The 27013-nt window shown below is 41.1% G+C and overlaps 1 protein-coding gene across 1 annotated transcript in view; it reads left to right on the top strand.

Moving 5' to 3' along the window:
• The first annotated feature begins 7715 nt into the window (after positions 1–7715).
• dennd1b (DENN/MADD domain containing 1B) overlaps positions 7716–27013 on the top strand; it is a 52795-nt gene continuing 33497 nt past the window's right edge. The window contains exons 1-5 of the mRNA XM_061738994.1: positions 7716–7721; positions 9847–9947; positions 11341–11386; positions 13602–13703; positions 24305–24430. Of these exons, the coding sequence (XP_061594978.1) occupies positions 7716–7721; positions 9847–9947; positions 11341–11386; positions 13602–13703; positions 24305–24430 (381 nt within the window). The remainder of the gene's footprint in view (positions 7722–9846; positions 9948–11340; positions 11387–13601; positions 13704–24304; positions 24431–27013) is intronic.

The raw sequence follows: 27013 nt of genomic DNA on the forward strand, positions 1-27013 counted from the left end.
TCTTAAAAAAATCTTTGAAAGTACTTGGAAGCATATTTGCAAGATAAGTGCATTTGTAAATGAAAGCACATGTGAAGCTTCATTTGCTTATGACTTGAAATCTATTACGCATTTAATAATTGACGGTTTTAACATAGAGAATGTCTGATTGAGGCTGGTTTTTCATTATTTCGGTGGGTTTTACGTCACGTTTTGGCTGGAACCTGTCAGCCAGATCTGGCAACCTCGACCTCAGCGCTGGATTTCTTAGTCGGCGTAGTCTCGAGACGACGCAAGCAAATAGGAGTAAATGTAAATTTGTGTTCAAAGTGTGTGAATTGTCTTTTTGGTCTTAAATTTAGTTTGAAAACGGTATTAAATAGTCTTAAATTTAACTTTGTCAAACCCGTAGACACCCTGCTCCACACCTTCTCCTCCTCGTCCTCCATAAACTTCTCCCTTCCCTTCGTGCCACGTGTCTCGAGCTGTGTGTCGTGTCACCGAGCCTCTGTGTGTGCAAATGTTTGCGTGGTGTGTGTGTGTGTTTGTGTGTGTCGTCTGCGCTCACAGGTGTTGGAGCCGTATGCTTTCTGTCCTCCTGTGAAAGGGTTTGTTGTTGTGTTGGCTCGTGTGGGAGGCCTGGATTCAGCCGCTGCCGGCGCTGTCCTGCCTGCCCTCTCTCTCTGTCCCCGTGCCACCTACCTGTTTGTGGCGTACTCGCATTGTAGCGGGCCTGACACCGCTGTTTGTCGACAAAGTGAGAGGCAGAGCGTGGGTAATTGGTGACTTACACGCTTGTGGAAGGGGGAGAGGGAAAGGCCAACGGAGTTATGAAGAAACAGGATAAATGAGGAAGATGTTGCACAGAAGGGACTGCAGGAGGAAAACAGAATAAGTTATGAAGCCTGGAGATGAAAATGAGAAGAGAAGAGAAAAGACGACTGAACTTGAAGAAAGTGGAGGGATGGAAGGGAAGCCTGTAAAAGAAACCTCTGCAATTACAACTTTGAGGCTTTATGAATGTGATTTATAACTAAAGACGTCTGTTTTTTGTAGACGTTACAAATTAAGATGGGCAGTGTTGACTCTGGACTTCTGTTGAATCCTCAGCTGCTAACATTTCAAAGCACCGAATAGTTTCAGAGATGAGCACAACTGTGTCCACTGAGGTAATAATTAGTGTTTTGTTGAAGGTAATGAGAGTTACCTCGGCGTGACAAGGTCGGGGTGGCTGGATGTTTACATCTGCGAGGTTTGACAGCACCAGAGGCGAAATGACGCGTGATGTCTCCAGAATTACACAATGTTTTATTTCATCCAGTTGGTCCGACACAACCTGGGGAGCCTGTTGTACATTTTGCTGCTTTCAGCTTATGTTTGGTGAAGTTAACTCAGACGAGGAGTTCAGTTAACGGACGGAGACGGTAAAAGACATGAATGCCAATCCTGTTTCAAGATAACCTTGTTAACACAACGATAAAGTAAATCAGAATGGTTTTTGTTGAGAGAAATGAGCAACGTGGCTCTGATGGTACCGACCTTGCGGGGGGACTTGGGATGGGCGATATTTTACCGTTCACGATTTACCGTCAAAACAATTCCCCACGGTAAGAATTTGTCATCTCGCGGTAAAAATGATAAATTCCAATTGATGACGTTTTTGTGTAAAGCCTGATTTGTTCTGTGTTAAAAAGAAAGATAGAAAGAAATATATGAGCCTGAAAGAAAGAAAGAAAGAGAGAAAGAGAGAAAGAAAGAGAGATATGAGCCAGAAAGAAAGAAAGAAAGAAAGAAAGAGAAAGAAAGAAAGAAAGAAAGAAAGAAAGAAAGAAAGAAAGAAAGAAAGAAAGAAAGAAAGAAAGAAAGAAAGAAAGAAAGAAAGAAAGAAAGAAAGAAAGAAAGAAAGAAAGAAAGAAAGAAAGAAAGAAAGAAAGAAAGAAAGATATGAGCCTGAAAGAAAGAAAGAAAGAAAGAAAGAAAGAAAAAAGAAAGAAATGAGCCTGAAAGAAAGAAAGAAAGAAAGATATGAGCCTGAAACAAAGAAAGAAAGAAAGAAAGAAAGATATGAGCCTGAAACAAAGAAAGAAAGAAAAAAAAGAAAGAAAGAAAGAAAGAAAGATATGAGCCTGAAAGAAAGAAAGAAAGAAAAAAAAGAAAGAAAGAAATAAAGAAAGAAATGAGCCTGAAATAAAGAAAGAAAGAAAGAAATAAATAAAGAAAGATAGATATGAGCTTGAAAGAAAGAAAGAAAGAAATAAATGAGCCTGAAAGAAAGAAAGAAAGAAAGAAAGAAAGAAAGAAAGAAAGAAAGAAAGAAAGAAAGAAAGAAAGAAAGAAAGAAAGAAAGAAAGAAAGAAAGAAAGAAAGAAAGAAAGAAAGAAAGAAAGAAAGAAAGAAAGAAATGAGCCTAAAAAGAAAGAAAGAAAGAAAGAAAGAAAGAAATGAGCCTAAAAAGAAAGAAAGAAGGATAAATTCCCGTTGATGGCTTTTTTGTATTGGTATTTTTTTTTATCGTTATCGGGATAAATGCCAGAAATTATCGTGATACATTTTTTAGTCCATACCGCCCATCCCTAGGGGGGACATACTGGACCCGGGGGCCCTCGACCCGTTCCCTTTCCACCGCTCTGCAGGATTACAGTTGAGACGTGGCAGAGTCTCTCAGAAACGGTCGAACTTCTGCTTCGGTGCCAGTGTCGGGTCGTGGGGAGATCTGATCACTGAGCTTCGTCATGTCGTCTTCTGTTTCTACGGTGGCCTTGTGGGGCCGTTTTTAAATTAATAATAAATTAAGAAAGAAAGAAAGAAAGAAAGAAAGAAAGAAAGAAAGAAAGAAAGATATGAGCCTGAAAGAAAGAAAGAAAGAAAGAAAGAAAAAAAAGAAAGAAATGAGCCTGAAAGAAAGAAAGAAAGAAAGAAAGAAAGAAAAAAAAAGAAAGAAATGAGCCTGAAAGAAAGAAAGAAAGAAAGAAAGATATGAGCCTGAAAGAAAGAAAGAAAGAAAGATATGAGCCTGAAAGAAAGAAAGAAAGAAAGAAAGATATGAGCCTGAAAGAAAGAAAGAAAGAAAGATATGAGCCTGAAAGAAAGAAAGAAAGAAAGAAAGAAAGAAAGATATGAGCCTGAAACAAAGAAAGAAAGAAAGAAAGATATGAGCCTGAAACAAAGAAAGAAAGAAAAAAAAGAAAGAAAGAAAGAAAGAAAGATATGAGCCTGAAAGAAAGAAAGAAAGAAAAAAAAGAAAGAAAGAAATAAAGAAAGAAATGAGCCTGAAATAAAGAAAGAAAGAAAGAAATAAATAAAGAAAGATAGATATGAGCTTGAAAGAAAGAAAGAAAGAAATAAATGAGCCTGAAAGAAAGAAAGAAAGAAAGAAAGAAAGAAAGAAAGAAAGAAAGAAAGAAAGAAAGAAAGAAAGAAAGAAAGAAGAAAGAAAGAAAGAAAGAAAGAAAGAAAGAAAGAAAGAAAGAAAGAAAGAAAGAAAGAAAGAAAGAAATGAGCCTAAAAGAAAGAAAGAAAGAAAGAAATGAGCCTAAAAAGAAAGAAAGAAGGATAAATTCCCGTTGATGGCTTTTTTGTATTGGTATTTTTTTTATCGTTATCGGGATAAATGCCAGAAATTATCGTGATACATTTTTTAGTCCATACCGCCCATCCCTAGGGGGGACATACTGGACCCGGGGGCCCTCGACCCGTTCCCTTTCCACCGCTCTGCAGGATTACAGTTGAGACGTGGCAGAGTCTCTCAGAAACGGTCGAACTTCTGCTTCGGTGCCAGTGTCGGGTCGTGGGGAGATCTGATCACTGAGCTTCGTCATGTCGTCTTCTGTTTCTACGGTGGCCTTGTGGGGCCGTTTTTAAATTAATAATAAATTAAATTAATCTAAGCCAATTAAATTGTGTTCCCTGCTGGTAGCTTCAAAATAGTATTATAATAATATTTAATCGCATTGCTTCAAGACATAACCTTGTTATGTCAAGTTCACATAAGCAACAATCAGTGATGGATAATCGATTAATAATGTTCATCACTAGTTTGGATGAAATTTTACCAGAGTTAATGGTAAAGGAAAAAATGCAGATATTTCTGAAAATGTTTGTTCCTTTTTAGCAGGAAACTGCATTCAAAAATAACAGCATTATGTGGGGAGGAACCGTAGGATCTGACCGTGGCGTACACCTCTCCACAAATGTCGCTGTCAGGTCGATGCCGAACGCAACACGTCTGATTAGTTCAGTTTCCTTCATGTTTCCTGCTATTACCACTTTCACGTTTTCAAGCCAAAGACGGATTGCTGCTATGTCGGTTTAAAAAGAGAATTGATCAGCTCTAACTCACAAAAGATCCTGTTTCCTCCCCTAAGTCTGAACTGCCCAAACTTCATCAATCAATCAATCAATCTTTATTTGTGTAGCACATTTAAACAACCAAGGTCGACCAAAGTGCTTCACACAAGTTTAAGAACAAATAAATACCAAAACAAACACGCTTGTTTTGTTGCAAACGCTCTTGAATTATGTTGTCTTTGCTTTATATCTTATGTCATCCTCTAATTTTATTGTATATTTTATTGTCTGTACTTTTTTTTAAAAGCCTCCTGTGGACAAGTGTTGTAAATTAGCATGTACAGTATGCTAAAACACTCAAACAGTGCATTTGGTTTGTCCTTTGTAATTGTGATGTCCATACCAAATAAAGAAATAATAATAATAATAACACAGTAATAATTAAACAACAAAGATTAAAAAATTACGAGTAAAAACCCCAATAAAATCCCAAATTGGTAAAAATGACATTAAAAGTGACTATTAGGTGCCAAATCCATCCTAAATAGATGCATCAAGGAAGTAAACGAAAGGAACCTCTTCACTGCAAGAAGCCGCACTTTGGTGGTCTTATTAACTTGTGACTGATATTTATTGATATTTATTGTTTTATTCTTTTTATTTCCTGTTTTAGTTTTTAAATGGAGTTTTAAAAAGTTTTTAGTTTGTACTCTGAGTGTCCTCTGAACAATAATTCCTATGTACCTTAACAAATGTACAATGGCAAAAAACTTTCTTATCTTCTTATCTTATCTAATTATAGATAACAGACAACTTGTGGTCCTAGACGCAGAAACGTGCATATTTGCTGCATAGAACCATAAATCAGACGTAACTGTTGAGTGGTCATCAACGACCAGTAGTTTTTAAGTGTGTTTTTTCTTTAAAATGCACTTAGTGAAAGAGAGTAATTAGTTCATTATGAAGTCTCATCAGTCTGAGTCCACAAGGATGCTGTTGGTGCCGCTCCGAGAATACGTGTATCATTCGTTCATTCATTTTTCAGAATAAAACCAAGAGTACGAAAATGGAAAAAACAACTAATTTTTCTCCGTATTTGTTTCCTAACTAAAACGAATAATAATGGAAAAACCAGATAACTCCTTTTCCCTTTTTATCCTATTTTGATCTGAAGCAAGTTCAGTAAAACAGAATTCACCCTCTCTACCGTTACTGCGAGGGCCCGCAAAACAAACATAATAACCGGACTTGAGGATCATTTAGATAAGATTGGACAGAATTTGGCGTTACGTTATCGTAACGTTAAATAATAATTATAATAATCATATTAATAATAGAAAATAAAGAAAGAAAAACATACCTGGAAAATCACACTAATTTCCTCCGTGGTCTTGTCGTCATATCCATTTTCCACATTTGCTAAATAATCTTCTGGTAAAGTTAGCTTTAACGCTAGGCAACTTCTGGTTCACTGAACTTGCTTCAGATCAAACGTAGATAAAACTGGAAACGGTCGTTATCCGTTTTTTCATTATTCATTTGAGCATAAAATTGAAAACTTAAAAAACGGGTCATTATCCATTATTTCATTTTAGTTAGGAAACGAATACGGCGAAAACAAGTTGTTTTTTAGTTTTCTTACTTTTGGTTTTATTTTGAAAAACGAATGAATGAATGATCCACAGATTTCTGAGTCTTAGTCCGAATCACGTTGCTCTTTGGTTCCCGTTTCCAGCCTGGTGAAAGGCCTTATTCATTAGATGGCTGTTACATGTGCATGAGGTTGTGTATGTCATGTTGTTGATCTCCACATGCCCAGTGGGTTAGGTAAGGGATAATGACATCAGTGGAAACCCTGGTTGAGTCTGCGAGGCCCGGAGTCGCTGCATGCTGCTCAGGTCTCTGATGTTTCCAGCTTTGAAGGAAACAAATAATGTTGTTTAGCTACAAAGCTGCAAGTTCATCCGAGTATAACGATTAAGATGAGAGTAGCACATGAAATCCACTCTCTAGTTTTTTCTTCAAATGTTTTTTGTTGATGTTTCTGTGTTTGTCTTTACCCCCATAAAAGTTGCACAATTAAAAGTATGAGTGTCAGAATAGGAAACACTATTACAAGTCTATAATGAATTACACAAAGGAAGCAGAGGGGAGCTGATGACAGCTAAGGAAAAATAATAATCTGGAAGCAGACACCGGATGGTTGTAAAGACAACTTTTAAACATGAGCTTTTCAAGTTCAATCTGCTGCTCACATACTGTAAGAAGCACGTTATCTCCATTGATTCCCTTATATGCTGGAGAAGACACTATAAGATCATTTGTATGCGGTTCACGGTCCATACAGCAAGCGTGAAGTATAGATCAGGACACACACAGCGACTGACCGGCTCGTGTGACCTCTTAGCCGAGCGCTATTGTTATCCACTTCAAAAGTTTTCATTTCAGCCTCAACTCATCACTTTATTCCTCTTTCTACTGCAATTTTTCACCTCCTCTCCCTCTCTCTCTCTCCGTCTCTTTTCTCTCTCTCTCTCTCTCTCTCTCTCTTCTCCGTCCTTCCTTTAGTCTCGCTGAATGTGTCTGGAGAAACCAGTGTTAGCGTGGGCACTTTCTGTCTAAGCCACAGCACACTAAAAAGCTCTCAGGGCAGAACCAAAGACCTTGACTGCTTTTTGAAGCAGGCTGTCGCTGTATAATCGGTTAGTTTCTCTCAGAGGAGGGTAGGAGGGGTGGGGGGGGGTGACATACACACCCACACACACACACACACACACACACACATGCAGTGTAAGAGTCAGGCAGCCCCTCATTACTGGGCAGAGCCCCGGTCCCCGAGGACTGGACCCGGCACCTAATCCTGTATTTGTTCTTGGGGACTGTATCTGTGATTCTCCATTGAATGGAATATTAAGCACCCGGGTCTTTTGTGGAGCGTGTAAGCCATTTGGCTCCACTCATCTATTATTTATCAGCCTGGCAAATATTTTATCAGCCTTAGCCTCGCATTGCCCACTCACATGTGAACACCACCCCCCCCCCCCACAATGAAGAAAAGATGGGTATGATTTCTTTTTTTCTTTTTAATTTATCTCCCTTTTACTTTTTGCCTCATTTGTTCTTAAACCTGGACAAGGACACGGGGATTTGTATTAATCTGAATTGGAGGAGCAAATATGTGAACTATTCCTGTGTAGTTTGCTCCAAGTTACCTTATCTGAGACGCGCTAGCCGCCGCCGCCGCTGCTGATGCCGATGCTGCTTCATCGCTTTGGAGATAACGAATAAAAGACGAGCCAGATCTAGATTTCCATCATAAATCATAATCTTGATTTGGTAGACTCCCTTTCTTGGGCCGGCTCCCCCAAGCCCGAGCGAAACCGGGGCCTGAGAAGAAGAAGAAAAAGGTAGAGAGACTCCTGTTTTCACTTTCAACCTGAGAGTAAATCATGCCGGTCGGGGGGCTCACCTTGAGGCCTGGTGGAGATAATTGGAGTTGGTTAGCGAGGTGTTCTGTGCCATTACCTCCTGGTACCAGCGAATGGCTGGGGCTTGTCTCGCACTCCCAGAGGAGGATCACACCAGCCTGTTGGCTCTCCCCTCTGCGCGCGTGTGTGTGTGTGTGTGTGTGTGTGTGTGTGTGTGTGTATGTAGATCAGCACATCGGTGACCTCTCCTCATCCTGATTTAATGGCCCCTCAACCATCGTGGCTCCGAAGGCAGGAGGGTGTGATACCTTTGATGGTCGCTTTTCCAACCAAGTGTTCCACTTTTCTCATTAATATTCATCGCATTGATTTATTTTCAGAATTAACCAAAAAAAAAAAGCAAACTGTTTGCCGGAGAATTAATCCTGACAGGAGCGTGGCGTTGTTGTTTCATTTGAAGACAGCAGGAAGCAGAAATATGCATATGCAGATACTCAGAGCAAGACACCAATTAAATGTTGATTAAGCCCTAAGTATTGTGGGAGTTTGTGTAAAAGAGACAATAAGAAAAAAGAAGAAAAAAAAAGCATTGCTCTGTGTGTGTTTTTGCTCTTTTTTTCTTTTATAACTGGCTGATATGAAAAATGGATGCAGTTAAAGAAACGCGCGCGATACCCAAGCGCGTGCATGTTTTTATTTATGTATTTTTTTATGTATTTTTTTTTAGCTTTTCACATGTCCAGGCCTTAAATGAGGGGTGTGGCCCATCCCGCTCCCTCTCTGGTCCTCCGGCAGCGGTTGTTTTCAGCAGCCACGCTCACCCGCTTTTGGCCGGTCAATTGTGACGCCGTGTGTGTCAGCGAGCAGGGGGTCTCTGGGTAGTTGTTTGTGTGTGATAGTGTGTGTCCGCTTCACACATCGACTGTGAAGCTGCAGCGGTATAACAGTGGCTGCTGCTCCGGGGTCCCCGCGGTATTGGCCTAGCCCGCAGTCTCTCTTGGCTAACTCATGTTTCATTCTTTGGCAATTTGCCCTAATGAAGTCCCGCAGGAGCCCCTCAGACCTCTGTTCTCTTTCCATATTTAATCATGTTATTTTAATCTGGGGGATGAGCTAACGCCTCTGTCTCCCGCTCTGCCTGTGTGTCTGCGTGTGCGCTGCAGGTCATTACTGTAGCCGGGTTTCCACGAGACGGGATGTCAAAAGGGGGATGCCGGCTCTAAGACAATGGCAGACAGTGACTTTAATTCTGTGTGTGATATTTGTTTGACAATTTAAAAAAAAAAAAGAAGGCGTCTTTGAACAGCAATGCCTTCCTCACGTGATTCCTTCTCATTATTTGCTAAAAAAAAAAGAGAAAGAGGTTAATTATTCCATATTTTTCTCTCTAATTCTCAGACACAGTTGGGTAATTTTGATTTTTATGGCTACTGTCAGCACTGTTTTGGCCTTCTTTGGGGTTTTTTTTTTGTTTAAATTCGTGCAGGTCACAGCACCATCCATACAAACTGACATTTATTTAAAAGCACTTAATTATGCACTTTTTCACACGTGTGTTCAACATAGTTCTGAATTCATACTTTTATTATGGATTGTCATATCTACTAGGGCATTTTTTTTAAGGTTTTTTGATGGCTTGTATCAGATAAATCATTACAGAAGACATGCTGAGTGTTTGTAAAGCAAATGTTAGATTTCTTTAGGTCTTTTCATGTCAGCGTTTCTCTCTTCTGTCGTGTTTCTGTCGCGAGGGTCAAGACGAGCTGCTGTCAGCCGCTTGATCTGCATCTCTCAGTCTGTTCTCCTCAGGAGGTTAAATGTTCATGAAAGCCACGAATGATGTGCAAGGGTAAAAAGATTCATTTTTCTGTTTTGCAACGGTGGAAAATAATCTGCTTTACAGGTACAAGACATCACCTCAGCCTGTTTTGATTTCCTTTGGTCCTCTCTGAGTTTGATGGTGCTGAAATAAGATGTTCACAAAGTCAGGAATGAGAAGGGAAGCAGTATATTGATGTCAAATATCACTTTTCCAAACTTTTGCAGATCTTTTTCCTCAGGTCTGCTTTTTCTTTTTGGAAGTGTGTTTTTCTTTGTTGTGGAAAGTTGAGTGCTGAGTTTCTCTCCTCTCTCTCTCTCTGTGTCGGCGTAGTTAACCGCGTGTGTCCACGGCGCGGCTGCTTTGCTCTTCCCGATGTACTGGCAGCACATCTTCATCCCCGTGCTGCCCCCGCATCTCCTGGACTACTGCTGGTAAGGCCAGCAAACACACGCCCCGCATCATCACAGAAAATAGTTTTCTTTTCTTCACCGCCACCGTCTCTTATCTCCCGGCCACTTTCCAAGTCGCACTCACGCCTGACGGTTTAGACGCGTAAACACGCGACACCACGAGCCTCGGTGTGAAAGTGCAGCCGCACATGTTCACACGTTCTCCCACTCGCTCTACACGTTGCTGCTCGTACTCCTGAGCTACGCCTCCTCAACGTAGTAGCGGCTGCGCATCACCTTGCTCTATATTTCATGCCGGCCCCACCGCGCTGCTCTCATCATCGCGGCTCTCTCAGGGGTTCATTACCTCCCGTCCGACGTGAATTCAACACATCTGAACGGTCTTGATTGAAACCGAGCGGAGAGCAGAAGCAACAGCTCGTCTGCAGATCTACATGCATCCAGGTCAACCTCCATCAGTGCATGTTTTGAGTACATGTGAGAAGCCAGGACATGTAAAAGGCTAGTTTTTTGTTGTTGTTTTAATTAAATCAGATGGCTCGTGCGGTACAGTAGAGCCCGGTGCTTCGCTGCGAGGGACGCACCGGCGTATAGAAGCTCTTCATCACTGACAGTGAAATGTGATTTCCAACACTCTGCAAAGACTCATCATTATCTTATTCGATAACGGGGTGTCCTTCATCCTCCAATTAGATAAGTAAATTACATTAGATGCTCCGCATGTGTTCATCTATGCCTGCACAGTCCATCAGAGCTTCTGAATGTCAGTGCTGAGCATTCATGAAGGAGAATGGAGCAGCTACAGGGCAGAACCGCAGGCCTGCTGTTTGCTTTTCTGTTGCTTTAAATTGATTACCAGCCTGTGGCTTCTGAATCACTCCAGCCGGGAATAAAACGAGCCAAAACCATCCCACTATTAACGACTTTGTGAAGCCAATCAGACAAGTGGTGTCTGTTAGTGGTTTTTGAGTATTTTAAAACTTTCTTTTCTTTTATCTGGACACATCCGCCCCACGGAATTGTAGGAAATGGTCAAATTTTTTGGTTAAACAGTAAAGAAAAACAGCTTTTTCATTATTATATTGTGTAATAACGTTGTAATAAATTAGCATCAGAACAATAATAGCGTTGTAGTATTTAAAACTGCCCCTTTTTACTTTGACACATTATTTTAAGGTTCATTTTAGGCCACTAATCACTTACAGTAAAGAGTGTTTGTGTCTTAATATTTGCGTAGTGGTCATAGTGGTAAAACGTAACTTTTCAGCAGTTCTGGTGCACATTTGTTACTTAACTGTATATTCTTCTGTATCCACCCCCCAGTCCCCCTTCATCCAGAAGCTTTTTCTCCAAGTTAATCATTGTATATTGACGTCGCTCACGTGGCTTTGTGATGTGCTCTTTTCATCCACAGTGCCCCCATGCCGTACTTTGTGGGAGTTCACCTCAGTCTGCTCGAGGTATGTTGGTAAATCTGTCGATACGCGATGCAATTAAATGAGTATGTACTTTATAGGTATGTATTATGCATGATGTGCATATGTATTTATGGCACTGCATGCGGATGCTACACATGCACAAACTCAAAGAAAGCTTCAGTAGGATAAGATCATGTTTACAATTAAATTCAAATACCGAACATTTACCGTCCAGGAGGTCACTTCATATGAACCCTTTCCATATAGATATTCAACTAATGCAGCATTTGGTCATCGTTAATTAGTTGTTTTATTAAAAAGATGATTGTTTTTATTTTAACCTCCAACTGTGGTTTTTTTTTTCTCCCTCGTTTAGCTGCTTTTATTATTGTTTGTTTGCATTCTGAAGCACAAATACAAAAGACAGAGAGAGAAAGCCAGAAAAAGCATCTGCAAACAAAGAGCTTTTCTACTTCATTGTTGAACCTCATGTTAGTCGTGGGGGGTGAGGGGGCGTGCATGTGTGTGTGTGTGCAGGCGAGCTATCATCATCAGTTCTGCTGCTGTGTGTGAATGCATGACGCAGTAACACACACATTTGCACTTGTGTGTAAATTTTAGTATGCAAGTGTTTGTACGTGTGTGTTTTTGTGTGTGTGATTGTGCACACACGCACAAAAAGCAATGCAAATGTGCATTTGCGCGCACGCGTGTGTGATACTTGCCTGACAGTTGCGGCAGTGGCAGTATTTATCACACTCTGCATCCGTGACAGACCTTCTTTCCGCCACTACATAATTAGTCCAGATCAGCATGTGAGCCTCCGCTGCACAGGCTGTCACAAAAGTGACAAACTAGAAATTCACACACTGTGCCACCTCCCTCCCTCCCTCATCCAGCCTCACCCCCCCCCCCACACCTGCCTGCATCCGCCTGCACTGTGCTGAAATAATTGTTGAATTTGTCGCCATCAGGATGCGCACGGCGCAGCGCAGCATCACCGTGTTGTTGTTGATGCATGAGGTTTTGGTGGAAAATGTTTCCACCGTCCAAATGTTTCCTCTCAGCATTGTTGTGAGTTTTGTGGGTGTGTAACCGTGTGTGTTACAGTTAAGATGTGCTCATATATAATATATATATTATTATATTATATATTATTATATATATTATACATATATAAATTCTTAATCATACAGCAGTGCTGGATTTAAATACAGCTGTTTGTTTATTTTTATTTATTTATATTTTAACTAAAGCTTCATGGCAGAAATGAGAGAAGCTTTGCAAACCGTTGATTGAAGATCTTAATTCTATATCATAAGTTGATGATCAGTGTTGGGAATAACAGCGTTAAAAATAGCAGTGTCGGGCCCCTCAGTGGGTTAAACAAGCGGCTCATGTACTGAGGCTACAGTCCTGCAGTGGTCGCAGGTTTGAATCCCGGCCTGCGCACCTTTGCTCCTGGAGCTTTCTCAAAAATGTTAGACCTTTTTTTTTTTTCTTCTTTTTTCCTTTTTTTCTTCTTTTTTTCTCTTTTTTTCTTTTTTCTTCTTTTTTTTCTTCTTTTTTTCCCCTTTTTTCTCTTTTCTTCCTTTTTTCCTTTCCTTTTTAACATTTTGACTTTTTTCTCGACATTTCGACTTTTTTTCTCAAGATTGTACTTCAACATTAATCTTGACATTTCGACTTTTTTCTTGAAATTTTGACTTTTTTTCTCGACATTTCGACTTTTTTTAGTCATTTTGACTTTTTTCTCGAGATTGTACTTCAACATTAATCTCGATATTTCGACTTTTTTCTCAACATTTCGACTTTTTTCTCAACATTTCAACTTTTTTCTCGAACTGCATAATGAAAAAATAATCTTCCCCCAGTTATAACTAATATAGATACATGCAGCATGTGTTGTCTTCATTCTAAGGCTTATACAAGACTTTTCATTTTTTGCGGCTCCAGACATATTTGTGTTTTTGTGTTTTTGGTCCAATATGGCTCTTTCAACATTTTGGGTTACCGACCCCTGAGTTAGATTAACCCTTACTGGGAAAAAATTACGGCGTTAGCTATTTTTAACGCCGTTATTCCAAAAACCGTTGATGATATATTCTCTTACTGGGAATAATATACAGAAAGCTGCTGGTGATATAAAGATTCATTAAGTTTATTGTTTTTAAAAAGTGTGCATGTCTTAAGATGCATGACACACTTCTAAAACATCTGTATTGCATATTCTTGAAGTACTCTCTTCCTCCTGCAGAGAGTACGCGGCCGGTCACTTGAGGACGTGGTCATCCTGAACGTGGACACAAACACCCTGGAGAGTCCGTTCGACGACCTGCACAACCTGCCCGGCGATGTGGTGAGACGTCCTCTACCTTTTATTGTCTCATTATGTACGACACACAGTAGGTTTGCCCCCATATCCCTCTCATAAACATACATTCTCTTGTCTTCCAATATACTCTCACGCTCATGTTCCTTCTAGCGTACACACACACTCACACACACACACACACGCACATCCAGAAACTTGTCAAAGTGCAGCTCTGTCCCCTCCCCACATCATTAATGACGGCAGTTCTGGCTCCTCAGATTGTGGCTGTCTAAAGTAAACTCCCGTTGCGTCGTATGACGCTTGAAGGCAAACAGCATTCCCCGACCATCAGAGGCTTGTGGGAAAATGTGCAACTCCCTTCCCTTCATCTCCATCCATTCTAATCATTATTTCACAAAGTCTCGCGTCTCTGCCTGCCCACTGGCACGTTTGTGAGCGCGAGAGATCGGAGGAGGGAACAAGGCAGGGAAAAGGAAAGAAAAGAAAAGGCAGAGATGGGTGGTTTTGTGTTGGGGGGGGGGGTGGGGGTTTGGTGGTGTGGGGGGGGGAGAAAGGGTCCAATTACCAGTGTGGGCAGAGAAGCCACCTGCCAGCGCATCGTCTCTTTAATTAATGGAGCACCGACACTGGTCAGTGCTACGGGAAGCATCACCATGGCGTCAGGGTCACTCACACATTTACACATATTCACAGCCGCACGTCCGCAACCGTGAAGGAGAAAAAAAGAAGAGAAGAAGAAAGAAAAGAAAGCGCCTCTCTTACTTGTAACCCCTGTTTCTGTCAAAGCAGGGATCTGTTTGTTTGCTCGGGCTTCACAGTGTGTATTAAAGCTCCTCGGTGAGGCTGCGTAGGCCCGGCCTCCGCCGACTACCGGACCCCATAACTCAGTCCCGGGTCCGGCCAGAGCTCCCACACGAGTGCCTCTTTTACTATCTTTTCTACACTTTTATTTTATTTCATTTTTCTGCAGACTTTGAATCCCGCCCGCCTTACTGCTTCCCTGACTGCTGGGGTTTTCGTGGCACCTGCCTGCCTCCCTCTCTCCCTCCCTCTCTCCCTCCCTCTCTCGCCGTACTTCCCGTCAGCCTGGATGTTTCTCGCACCCGCTGTTTGCTTCTCCTGCCTCTCTCGCCTGCATGCCTGTCTGGCTCCAGCTCCTTCTCCTCACCTCCTGCCTGATTGCTCCTGCACCGGGGGACTGAAGCCCTAAATTAAATTGCAAACTGAGTTTGTCATGAAAAGAGAAAGGGCTTTTGAAAAGCGACAGAAGCGGAGAGGAAAGCCTTTGTCTTTTGCGATGTGATAAATTAAGTGGTGGGCTCGGTGCCTTTTTTTTTTTTTTTTTGTGCTTTGATCTCCTACTCACCAATTTTTCCTGACTAATGACAGAACATAGCCCACATATCATGTCAAATTACAACACCTGAATCTGAAACTTCACTGGCATTAATATATTTATCACAACAAATCGTTGTTGTTGTTTTTATTACTATTCAGATTTTTTCTTTTCCTCCCTCCTGTCTCCTTTTATCTTCTCGTTCAAGCCAGAGGATTAATAACAAAGCGAGCAGGTACTAATTGAGAGGAATTCCAGGTCTCTTGTTAGTTTGCTTGTTAGTGATGAGGACACGCCACATGGCATTTGATGTTTACACACAATACAGTGTCTGAGGCTTCGTGCAACGTGTCGAGCTGGAGCCTGAGTTCCTGATTAACGCTGAGCAATTTCTCCGACTGGGGCCGAGCTGTTTCCGAGCTATTAAAACCACCTCCTCGTTCTTCTCGCCGTGGCACCGGCTACTCAACACCCCAGCTTTATTTAGAGTGATGCCCGGGCCCTGAGAGCCATCAGGTTTATGATTCCCCTCCCTCCGAAAGCCCGGCATCGCTGTGCATGAGCAGCTATGGAAAAAAGCATGAAAATGGATTAAAAAAAAAAAAAAAAGGTAAAAGCCACGGGGCAATTCTTGTGTGCAACTATGAAGGAAAACAAAAGCGCTTTGATGTTGATTTAAACAAACTCTTTTTCAGATCCACCTAATTACGGCCGCGCAGGCTGCGAGTACATGTGGACTTCATTACGAGGCCCGGCTGACCAGTGGCCGTGCTTTTAGCAGGTTCAGAGTTCACAGTTGTCCCGAATTAGCCGCCGTCTTTCACACAGGATCCCTACTCTCGCTCCACCAGTGCCCGCCCCTTAGCGCTGTTTTCCCACTATTTCACACATAATATTTCACATTTATTGACTATTACAGATACGGCTGAGCCAGTAGCGGTTCCGTTTAGCAGGAGAAGGAAAGGTCCTAATAGGAGAGTAATTGTTAACCGGTCACGAAGTCTTTTTCTTAGAGTTACGTTTGACTTTTTTCTTTTTTTTTTCATTTAAATCACGAATGTCACAAAATAAGGCAGAGTATTAATTGTGGGGTTTTTTTTCTACATTTTTAGACAGACAGCTAATTGATCACATCAGTATCTTTAGATGTATATATAGATTTAGATGTGTGTATATATATATATAGATATATATATATATCTATATATATATATATACGGTATATATATACGGTATATATATATATATATATATATATATATATATATATATATATATATATATATATATATATATATACCGTATATATATATATATATACCGTATATATATAGATATATATAATTTTATTTTTTTCTTCTCAGTTTTTTCTAAGAACAACAGCACAGATAAAGGAACTTCTTTGTTTTTTTAAGATAGTGTGTGTGTTTATTTTTTTTCCATGGTTATTTTAATAAATATGACGATATAATCAGAGAAATCGAGCTCTATTTAACATTTGCGTCGTACATTTTTGTCGGTGTTTGCATATCTAAAGACTTCTGAAGTCAAACTGCAAGTTTCAATAGTTTTATTCATTAATGTTAATCTACGAGAGAGCATGTTTGTGTCACGCGATAAATGTGTTGACAAGCACACGGAGGAGAAGTGTTTCCCCCCAGAAGATCATAGTATTTTTGTTTCCTTTTCCTGAGATCCACATTTCTTTTTCCGAGCAGAGAGATTGTGTTGATAAAGTTATAATTGACTTTTGGTTGGTGAAGTTGTTTACCTCGCTAGTCATTAAAAGTAACCCAAGAATAGCAAATTAGGAGTCTGTTAATTCTGAAAACAAACATTGTGTGACTGAATCAGATTTTTTGTGTGTGTGTATTTGATCCTGGCAATTGATCTGAAACCAGTGACGGGATTTTCTTTTCTTTTTTCATGTATTATTCTTTCTGTGCCACATATTCAAGGTGAGGTGCTACAGTGCAGCTTACATCTTTATTTTCAGATGCTCTGTCTCTCACATCACAACCTAATTCCTTCTATTCTCCTCTTTTCCGCCTCTCGCTGCTTTGCTGACACCGTGTACTTATACATTCTTAGCCCTGGTACATTTGATCATTTGTATTCCCAATCAAGGGGAGGATTTGCCGTGTACACTCCCACTTCCTGTATTTCAAGCATGCATTTGGAGGCCTACAAATGAATGAGGGGGTTGAGGTTGTGTCTGCGTGCCTCTCCTGAGATCACCTGGCACACTTAATCAAACATCGCAGCTTTAATTTGGTGTTCAGCTTCACGAGAACAACATCTACGTCGGCGGCGGCGACAGACGCACCGGCGGCACTCGCAGATCCACATAAGTCCCGCCAGGAATGGAGTGAACTTTTATCTACTCGGGGAGTTTTGGTTTGTCCACGACATCCCATCGATTTCACCCAGAGGTGAAGCCGAGTGTTATTTAGTCTTTTTTTTGCACCGGCGCATTACAGGTACAGCCACCAACAGTAAAGCTGCTCCGGCGCCGGGGATGCGGTCGCTCCACCTCAGTTGCACGCTGCACGCCGCCAGAAATGACCCAGACGAGTACGATAACAAGCTCCAAAACCAAGATTGTGTTTACTTTTCTCGAGCCTGTGTTTCGAGCAGCTCCAAATGTCAAAATACAAAAAAAAACCAACACTATTTCACAGGTTTGGGATTGTTTGAAACGGAGCTGAACTGTGCATCCCCTCTCACTCTGCCGTCAGCTGCCCTCCGTTCACTCGCGTGGACTTTAAAAGCTGCCCTTCGTTTCCACGTAGTCGTGCTACTGGCGGTTCACTCCGGATTAGAAGTCAAAAAGAGAGAGCAGCAACACCCACTGCGATAGTTATTGAAGCGAGAGATGACATTTAGCTATAGTTAATTATGTATGCAAAACTCAGCCGCTCAGCTGCTATGAGAGGTCAGCCTGACAAAGTAACCCCACACCGGGGAGAAACTCCCATTAAAACACACACACACACACAGTTCTTCCTCCCTTTTTCCTTCCCACTTTCCCATTTTGCCTGACGGGCACGTTGTGGTGTGTGAACCCGACAACCGATGAACAGTTATATTTTTCATGCCTTCCAATTTATGTGTTATTCTTTTTGTCTTTCCCTTTACTTTGCTAATTTAATGATGAGTTAAATAATTTTTTTTCCTCCCCGTTATACCGACTGAAAGTGAGTTGACTCTTATCAGCTTAAGTAATAATTCCTATTATCGTGCAGTTTTACAGTTTTACGGTCTGAAAATGGAGGTTAATTGAAAGAAAAAAGCTGTTCGGGATATCTAATATTTATTTTTAGTTGAATGAATGAATCAGGGTGATAGATTCCCAGTCTCATGCTCTCGGTGTGCATGTGTGCATGTGTGCATGTGTGCATGTGCAAGTGTTAAAAGTGTACTGTGTGTGTTCTCTGTGTGTCTTTGTTCAGATTTGTGTGTGTGTGTGTGTGTGTGTGTGTGCGTGTGTGTTTTTGTGTGTGCGCCATGTGTGTACAGTTCAGACTGCAGCACATCAAAAGAAAGTGGGAGATTTTCATAACTATTTTTTTTTCTTTGTAGTTCTTTAATTGCGTCCCCATGGCTTTCTTTCCCTGGACAGAATCTTAAACAAAACTCTCTTTTCGAGAAGAGAAAACACAACTTTTTATTCATTTTTTTTCTCTCCCTCTTTTCAACAGACGAGTGTCGGGGTCATTATTTGGTGGAGATTTGCCACGCTGTATTATTATTATTATTAATATTATTATTATTATTGTTTCGATTTCTTTATTCCAAATATATACTCAGGCTTTCTGAGTTGGTTTTTATCCTAAAACTGGATCGTAAATGTGATTTTTGTGGGTCAGCTTATTCGAAATGAGGACCGTGATTTATACAGTTTCATTTGTGATCCAATTCTTTTACGACTTTCTAGAAATGTTGCTTGTGTTTGTGCCCTGATGGAGTAATCACAGTTCTCTGACATTTTAAATAGATTTTTTTCCCCCCAGTACGACTTTAAATTTGAAAATTAAATTGTATGTTCATGATAGAGTGACTTTTTAATCATTTTTGCATCCCCAGACCTTCTTTGTGCACTCTCACGTAAGTGCTCGAGGTTAGAGGACAGAGCTTTTAAGTACAACAAGTCTGAAAATCGACTTCTCTATATCGAACTTTATTTAACCCGCTGAGACCCGAGGCACCCGCTGCACAAATGTGTACATAAACTTGTTGTTTACCGTGACCTGATGTTGCGTCAGCCGCCACTGGCTCGTTGCAATCCTCCAGACATGTGGTTCTCCCTAAACATGCTTCCTCGAGTTCTATTTTTAAAATCTACTGTACTTATTACAGGAAGTGTAACGATGCTTCTGTTAAATCCTCTTAAATGTTGTATCCTCCAGTGTTTGCACGGTAACACTTGCAGGTTCCGTAAACACCGGTCCGGCGGGGCCGGGGGGGGCGTTCTGAGTTTTGTTCTGAGTTTTTGCTGCATTTGCACCGTCGTATACGCACACGCTCCGACTGGGATACCTGGCGTAACGTGGCGCGGCATCATCCCTTCCATTCGGACGGGGATCATCGTTGCACCTGCTAATTACCATCTCCAGCTGGAGAGTTAAATGGAGATCTGTTCTATGTGTGACCTTTGACCCCGTGCTCTTTATGTGACACACTTCAAACCCTGTTTGGGGCTGTCTGGGCCGGGCCTTAATGAGGCCCCGTGTCTGCCCTCTGCGGGCTGCGCGCCTCGGATGCCCCGCTTTCATCCCCGACCATCTTCCCTTGATGTAAATTGAAAAGATCACAGCTATGGGGAGAAGACCTGTACTGGAAAGGCCTCTCTGCATAGATTATGAATATCATAACTCAACAGTTTTTTTTTTTTTATTCCTCCCTCCGCCGCCCACTCCCCTCTTCTGCCCCCCCCACCTTCCCCGTACAATGCTATAGTTCTAATTGGACCCAATGGGGGAGTCTCTGCTTTTGATCTCATCACCGCCACTGTGACTTTACACTAAAAAATGTCACTGCCAAATAGGGTTATCACCTGTAGAGCCTGGCCTTCCTCTGATGCCTGCACGCATCTCGTTAGCTTCACTCAAACCGCGGAAGTTAATTAGCTTGACAGAGCCATTATCGCGGAGGCATACCTGATGATCGCGGCGTAGGCGCCATATTCAAAATCCAATTACTAAATACAAGTATGTATTTTGCGTTGGGAATGTGAATGAGCTCGCTGCGGTGTGCGCGTGTGAGCTTTGATTTATATTAGCCACAACGATGTTCGCTCTCATGCACTACAGCTGCGAGTATTCGACGCTTCATATGTGACGATTTAATTAATCACTACATGTGACTAAAAGGAGTGTGTTTTTCTTTATTCTGCTGGAATCTAAACGTGAATCTTTGAGCCCGTTGCTCCGGCAGCCAGATCTTTGCAACACCGGGAAGCATCACACGAGTGATTGTGTCCCAGCCTCATTAAAAAGTGTTTGCCACTGGAGTGCTCTCAGCCGTTCAAAGCCGCGGCGCTGAACTCTGCAGTGTGCAGAGTAAACTCCGCTATCCCGTCTGCTCTGACAGTCTTTGGGGTACGGCCCCCCCCCCTTTCTCACTGACAACGCGTTCACTTTGATTCAACCCTCCCTCCAAAAGGAGCAAAAAAAAACAATAAAAAAACAATAAAAAAAACAGTGTAATGATTTGCAAGAATGAAAAATGAAAAAAGAATCGTGAAAATGCACATAAACATGAAATATTAATGCCAGAAAGGACTTTACATAAATATTAAAGCATTTAGCACAATGAGCGGATGAGGAGATGACACTTGTTAATTTAACAGTGATAAACTTTCTGTTTGATTCCTGGAGCATTTGCCCGTGGGAGAGGAATCAGCGCCGTTCATCTCGTCCCAGTTTAAGACCGCATTGCTTCCCTTTAAGTTGTCTCTCAGCTGAAGCTGCTTCTCTCGGGCCGTCCGCCGCTCGCACTTTACTTCTCCTCCCCGAACTTGTCCAGATAGGCTAATTGCAGAGTGTGAGATCAGTCTGACGCCGCGGCTCCGCAGTGGGAGAGCTGCGGCCCGCTCTGATTGAAATATTCCCCACCGAAATTACATCACACTGCAGAGACGACCCGGTGTGTCTCCACCGAACCGGAGGTTTTATTTTCGCTGTTCTCGTCTCCTACGTCGACCAGTTAGGCGTGTTTGCTCTGAAAATTCAGCCGTGGCCACTTGATGAAACCAAAACTGCTGAAAGCAGCAAAATTTTGCCTTAGACTGGTAGTCTGAACAAAAAGATTAACGCCGACCTTTAAAGATGATTTTGTCTACTTGAATCGTAAGAATGAATCATCCTTTGTGCCTTAAAATCATGATGCTTCCTTTGTTTCATCGTCATTCTGCATCGAGACGCCTCATGTAGGTTTTGACCAGTTTACATGCAACTGTTTAATAGGGATGGGCGGTATGGACTAAAAAATGTATCCCGATAATTTCTGGCATTTATCCCGATAACGATAAAAATTACGATAAAAAAAATACCAATTCAACTCCACCTTTTTAACTATAAATCTATCTCGCTCTCAGATCCGCCATGTTTGTTACACAAAAACGTATCAACGGGAATCTTTCTTTCTTTCTTTCTTTCTTTCTTTCTTTCTTTCTTTCTTTCTTTCTTTCTTTCTTTCTTTCTTTCTTTCTTTCTTTCTTTCTTTCTTTCTTTCTTTCTTTCTTTCTTTCTTTCTTTCTTTCTTTCTTTCTTTCTTTCTTTCTTTCTTTCTTTCTTTCTTTCTTTCTTTCTTTCTTTCTTTCTTTCTTTCTTTCTTTCTTTCTTTCTTTCTTTCTTTCTTTCTTTCTTTCTTTCTTTTCTTCTTTCTTTCTTTCTGGCTCATTTCCTTCCTTCTTTTCTCTCTTCCTTCCTTCCTTCCTTCCTTCCTTCCTTCCTTCCTTCCTTCCTTCCTTCCTTCCTTCCTTCCTTCCTTCCTTCCTTCCTTCCTTCCTTCCTTCACGTACGTTGTGCATGGATTTAACAAAGAACCATAAATCAGTTTTACACAAAAACGTCATCAATGGGAATTTATCATTTTTACCGTGAGATACAAATTCTTACCGTGGGGGAATTTTTTTGACGGTATATCGTGAACGGTAAAATATCGCCCATTCCTACTGTTTAATTAAATCTACTGAAATCTGGATAATTTCAGTCTTATTCTTGGTAACTTTGACGCTCAGTTTCAGTCCAGTTATTCACCTAGTTGGAAAGAACATGTTAACAAGCATTTAATGGGTTTTTCCCAAACATTTGGTGTTTACAGTTCTGTCCTTCGCGTCACAGACATTGACGAGCCAGATGATTGGCTGAGAGCGTCGGACACACACACTCCTGCACACACTGGGAGGATAGTTGCATCACAACATGATGCATTTATCTGAGGATCAATTGAACAGTGCTGAAAAATTGTGATGACTGGAAATGTTTTTCTCTGTTTCTGTATGTTTAGGATTCAATTATTGTCACTTCTGCAGGGAATGTTATTCTTTTATTCCAGTATATGCTTCTAAGTAGGGCTGGGGATCGATTCAAATGTCAAGAATCGATTCGATTCCGATTCTTAAGATTCAGAATCGATTATCAAGATTTGATTCGATCAGATTTGATTCGATCCTGATATTGATTTGGGTTAGTGTTATTAAAACAGTTTTTTGAGCTGATGCATGAATTATATGACTGTAGTTATGGAACATATTAATACTAGTATTATATTGAGATTAAACAGCAAGTATTGGCAGCTAATGATGCTGTAAGGACCAATCAGCTCCCAGAATGCTGATAGAACTGCTTTCAGAAACATCATGTGGGTCAGAATTATCAAACAGATCCAGGGAGGAAACAGAGATGGATGAAATCGGTTTTATTTTTTCCCACATTCCGTTTTTATTTGTTCCATTTTCAGTCTATTTTGGTTTTTAATTTTTGAGCATTTGGTTTTTAGCATTTTTTGCAAATGTAACCCCAAGACAGTTTATAAAGTAATGAAATATAGACAATTTATGCAATTATAACCTAACTCTTAATTAAAGCAATTAATGTTTTCATACCTTTAAACATATTTAAAGGCAGAAACATGGCACCAGTTATTCTCGTGTCCAACAAAACATTCATTTTTTGGGGATAAACAAAAAAATAACCAAAAGTTGTAATGTAATGATGAAAAAAAAAAAAATCGATCTTTAGACATATGAATCGATTTTTAGGAATTAATATGAGAATCGATTTAGAATTGGGAAATCGATTTTTTTCAACACAGGCCTACTTCTAAGATGTATATGATCCAAAAAAAAGTCACTAAAAAAACAACCTAAAGGAGTCATTGCACTAGATTTTTTCGTTAAAAATCCCAGCTCCAGCCGTCACGGCAGCCAGCAGTCCACTCCACCGCCGTAATCAAGACCTCCTGTGCAAGCCAATCAAACGTTGCGCTTTTGTGTGAAGCTGGCGCAGCCCACACAGCGAGAGCAGCAGTCTCTCACTACATGACATCACTACCGCATCTCTCACACTGCCGCAACACAGTCAGACCACTGCTGAGCAGGTGAGGAGAGCCTCTTGACAACTTCCTTCCCAGACTCCCCAGGGCCCAGTGGTGAATCTTTTGTCATCCTGAAACAAGCTTGAGCCTGCTGCTCCTCCATTCTCGCCTGGAGTCCTGGATGGAGAGCCAGGAGAAGGGAGGGTTGTGGGGTGGGGTGGGGGGGGAAATAATTAAAGACGTTTCATGTCAAGAATCCCTTTCTAGAGGGAGTCCAGGAGAGCCAAGATGGGAGGGGAAAACAGCAGGACTGGATGGGAGGAGAAGGAGAGCAGGACGGAGAAATAAAATAAAAAAGAAAAAGTTAATGGAGGGGGAGGAAGAGCAACCATGCAAGTTTCCATTTACTCTCCTCCGTCCCCTCCCCGCCCGCCGCCCCCCCCATGTGCTGCTCAATTAGCAAAGCAGCAGGTGCTCCCAGCAGCACAACAGATAAGCTCGGAGGGAAGGATGGAGAAGGATGGAGCTTTCCCCCCGTCCTCCCCTTTATTTGAGATGCCCTGCAAATGTGATACTTCACACCCAGAATGGGCTTGCTGTTTCCTCCACCAATTTCAGAGGTGATAATTTAACTTTTACCCCTCCATCTCTCTCCTCCCCGACTCCCAACCTCTGTCTCCATCACTTTCCACCTCCCCTCTCTCCCTCCATCCCTCCATCCCTCTCTCTCTCTCTGTCTCTCTGCCAGATGTCCTCTCTGAAGAGCAAGCTGAAGAAGCAGTCGACGGCGACGGGGAGCGGCGTGGCGAGGGCCTTCCTGAGAGCGCAGGCCGCTCTCTTCGGCTCCTACAGGGATGCCCTCCGATACAAGCCTGTAAGGACCCAGCATCAGTGGTTGCCACCGGTAACCAGTAGGGCTGTTCGATTAATCGATTTTAAATCGTAATCGCGATTATGTAATTAGAACGATGTTAAAACGTGAAAATCGTAAAATCGATTTTTCACTTTTTTTTTTTTTTTTTTTTTTTTTTTACCTTTTCTGCACACATATTAATGATTGATGGAAATACCTCTCAATACCTGCGACAAGTGCCCCATCGGAGAGGCTCTTTAGTGTAGGAGGGGGCGTTGTAACATGCCACCGGGCATCCCTCAAGCCAGATGCGGTAGACCGGCTCGTGTTCCTTGCAAAAAACTTGCAAATGTGAACAGCAAATGTAATGACTGACATTACACACCTCTACCTCCTTCATGGGTTGCATTATTATTTAGCATGCAAAGACCCAGTTTAGTTTAATTAGAAAATGTCTTGTTTTATTTAATTGGAAATATAACTTACTGTATGTTTGCAAGTGCTGATTTGCTGATTTTTTTTTTTTTTTCCAGAGATAAAACTTTATATTTTATTATATTTTTAAAAACTTTTTTTCAACTTATTTTACAGAGTTTTGCACTTTATTCATTCATTTTTGGTTTAATAAGAGCAAAGTTTGCACTTAAAGCCCAATGGGGCAAATGTTCAATAAAAAAACAGCATATTTGAAATAATTTCTTTGCCTTTTGTCAATTCACAAAATAATCGTAATCGTAATCGACAATCGGATTTTGAGAGAAAGAAATCAAGATTTTATTTTTGGGCAAAATCGAACAGCCCTAGTAACCAGTTAACAAGCAGTTATGACATTTACAACTCATAAAGACATGTCTGATGAGATTACACGGCAGCTGTTTCGTCACACGTCTCCTGCCAGATCAGCTTCAAACTTTCACATATATGAAAAATGTACCTGTGTGATTAATGAGATGAAAAGTAGAGCACTAAAATAAACTACCACCATGATGTATCCGTCCTCCTTGGGCTGGAGAAGTTGGTTTAGAGTTTGATAAATGAGGAGGACCTCAATTTTTTGTGTTTTTGTTTTCAGTTTTCTGTGTGATTTGTATTCGACAGCCCAATTAAGTGGAATTAATACGACTTAAAGCTTTCAAATTGACCCACAAGGGAGCTGTCTGTTGTCTTAATGTGTCAATTTCAGATAACAAGTGAAACATTTACAAGTACTTGTGCTCGGCAAGGTCGCGGTACGTCTTCATGTGTGGAAACAGACGTATTTAGTCTCAGAGATCCGATTTGAGGTTCAATAAGTCAAACTTCAGGTGCGTGTGTTCAGACGGAGGCTGGACTGAGGGGTAAGAGGTGCTTTCTGTCAGGGAGCGGGGCGGAGGTGGGCCTGTCTGAGGCGGGGAAATGTCAGAGCAGCTGAAACGAGTCCGGACGCTCCCTTTGAAGATCCTTTCAGCCACCTTCGGTGTTTAACTCTCCTTTACCAACACCCCCAACCCCCCCCCTAACATCTCTTTTCTATATATTCCCTGCTTATCAAGTCTAAGTCGGAGCGGTGCAAACTACACCATGTCCTGTTTGTCAAATAGCAAAGCCTTTGTTCCTTCTGCTTTGAGATTAATTGGACTTTGTGGACTCCCGGAGTCGAGATGCTACATTATTGATGCTGTCTTTCTTTCCTCTGTATACAGACGGTATACGAGCAAACTGCCTCCCCTCTGACACAAACACAGAGACGCGGCGGTTATCAGAAGACGTCTGCTGTAAAAGCCTCGTATTTTACCGCGTCTGATTAAAGGAATATTCCTGGTTTTCTAATATCTGCGGGTCGGATCGCTGCTCGGTAGGCATGGGACGATATGAAAATTTCATATCACGATATTAGTGGACAAAAATATCACGATTACGATATTATCACGATATTAGCGCGTCGCTTATAAAATTCTTAAAATGCAAGGAAAAACACTAACCGTGGATCCACTGGTTCCTTCAGAACATTTATTCTCAAATCATTCTCAACACAGTGACACTTGAGGTAGAGAACAAATAGTGTACTGTAAATGTTATGCATTACAAAGTGTAAACTATAGTACCGGTACCGGTACTTATTTGAACTTTCTTTTTTTGTAAGAAAATACTTCCCTGAGAGTTGAAAGAAATAAGTGACAAAGTAGAGCCAAATGCACACTGATTGTATTACTCTCTGAAACTTTAACAGTGGCTGGCTGCCTGCTACTTAGTACGGCTCTCTGGAAAAATAATAAAATAAAGGCACTGCTCTGTAGTATACAAAACAAAAGCTGCATGGCCAACACAAAGATTGAGTGAAAATAAAGTGCCACAGTAGTCAAATGCACACGGATTGTACTACTCTCTGAAAAAATATTAAATAAATAATAATAATAAATAATATTAATAAAATACATGAAAAAAAATAAAACTGGCTTCTACCTGGCTGGTAGCCTTGTGTGACCAAAAAAAAAAAAATAAATAAATAAAAAAAAATTTGGCGATAATTACAGTACCCCACGATAACGTTATCGCGGCCGTTTTTTATCACGATATACGATAATATCGTATATCGCCCCATGCCTACTGCTCGGTGCACAGACC

Source organism: Cololabis saira, chromosome 13, assembly GCF_033807715.1.
Source record: "Cololabis saira isolate AMF1-May2022 chromosome 13, fColSai1.1, whole genome shotgun sequence".
NCBI lineage: Eukaryota > Metazoa > Chordata > Actinopteri > Beloniformes > Belonidae > Cololabis > Cololabis saira.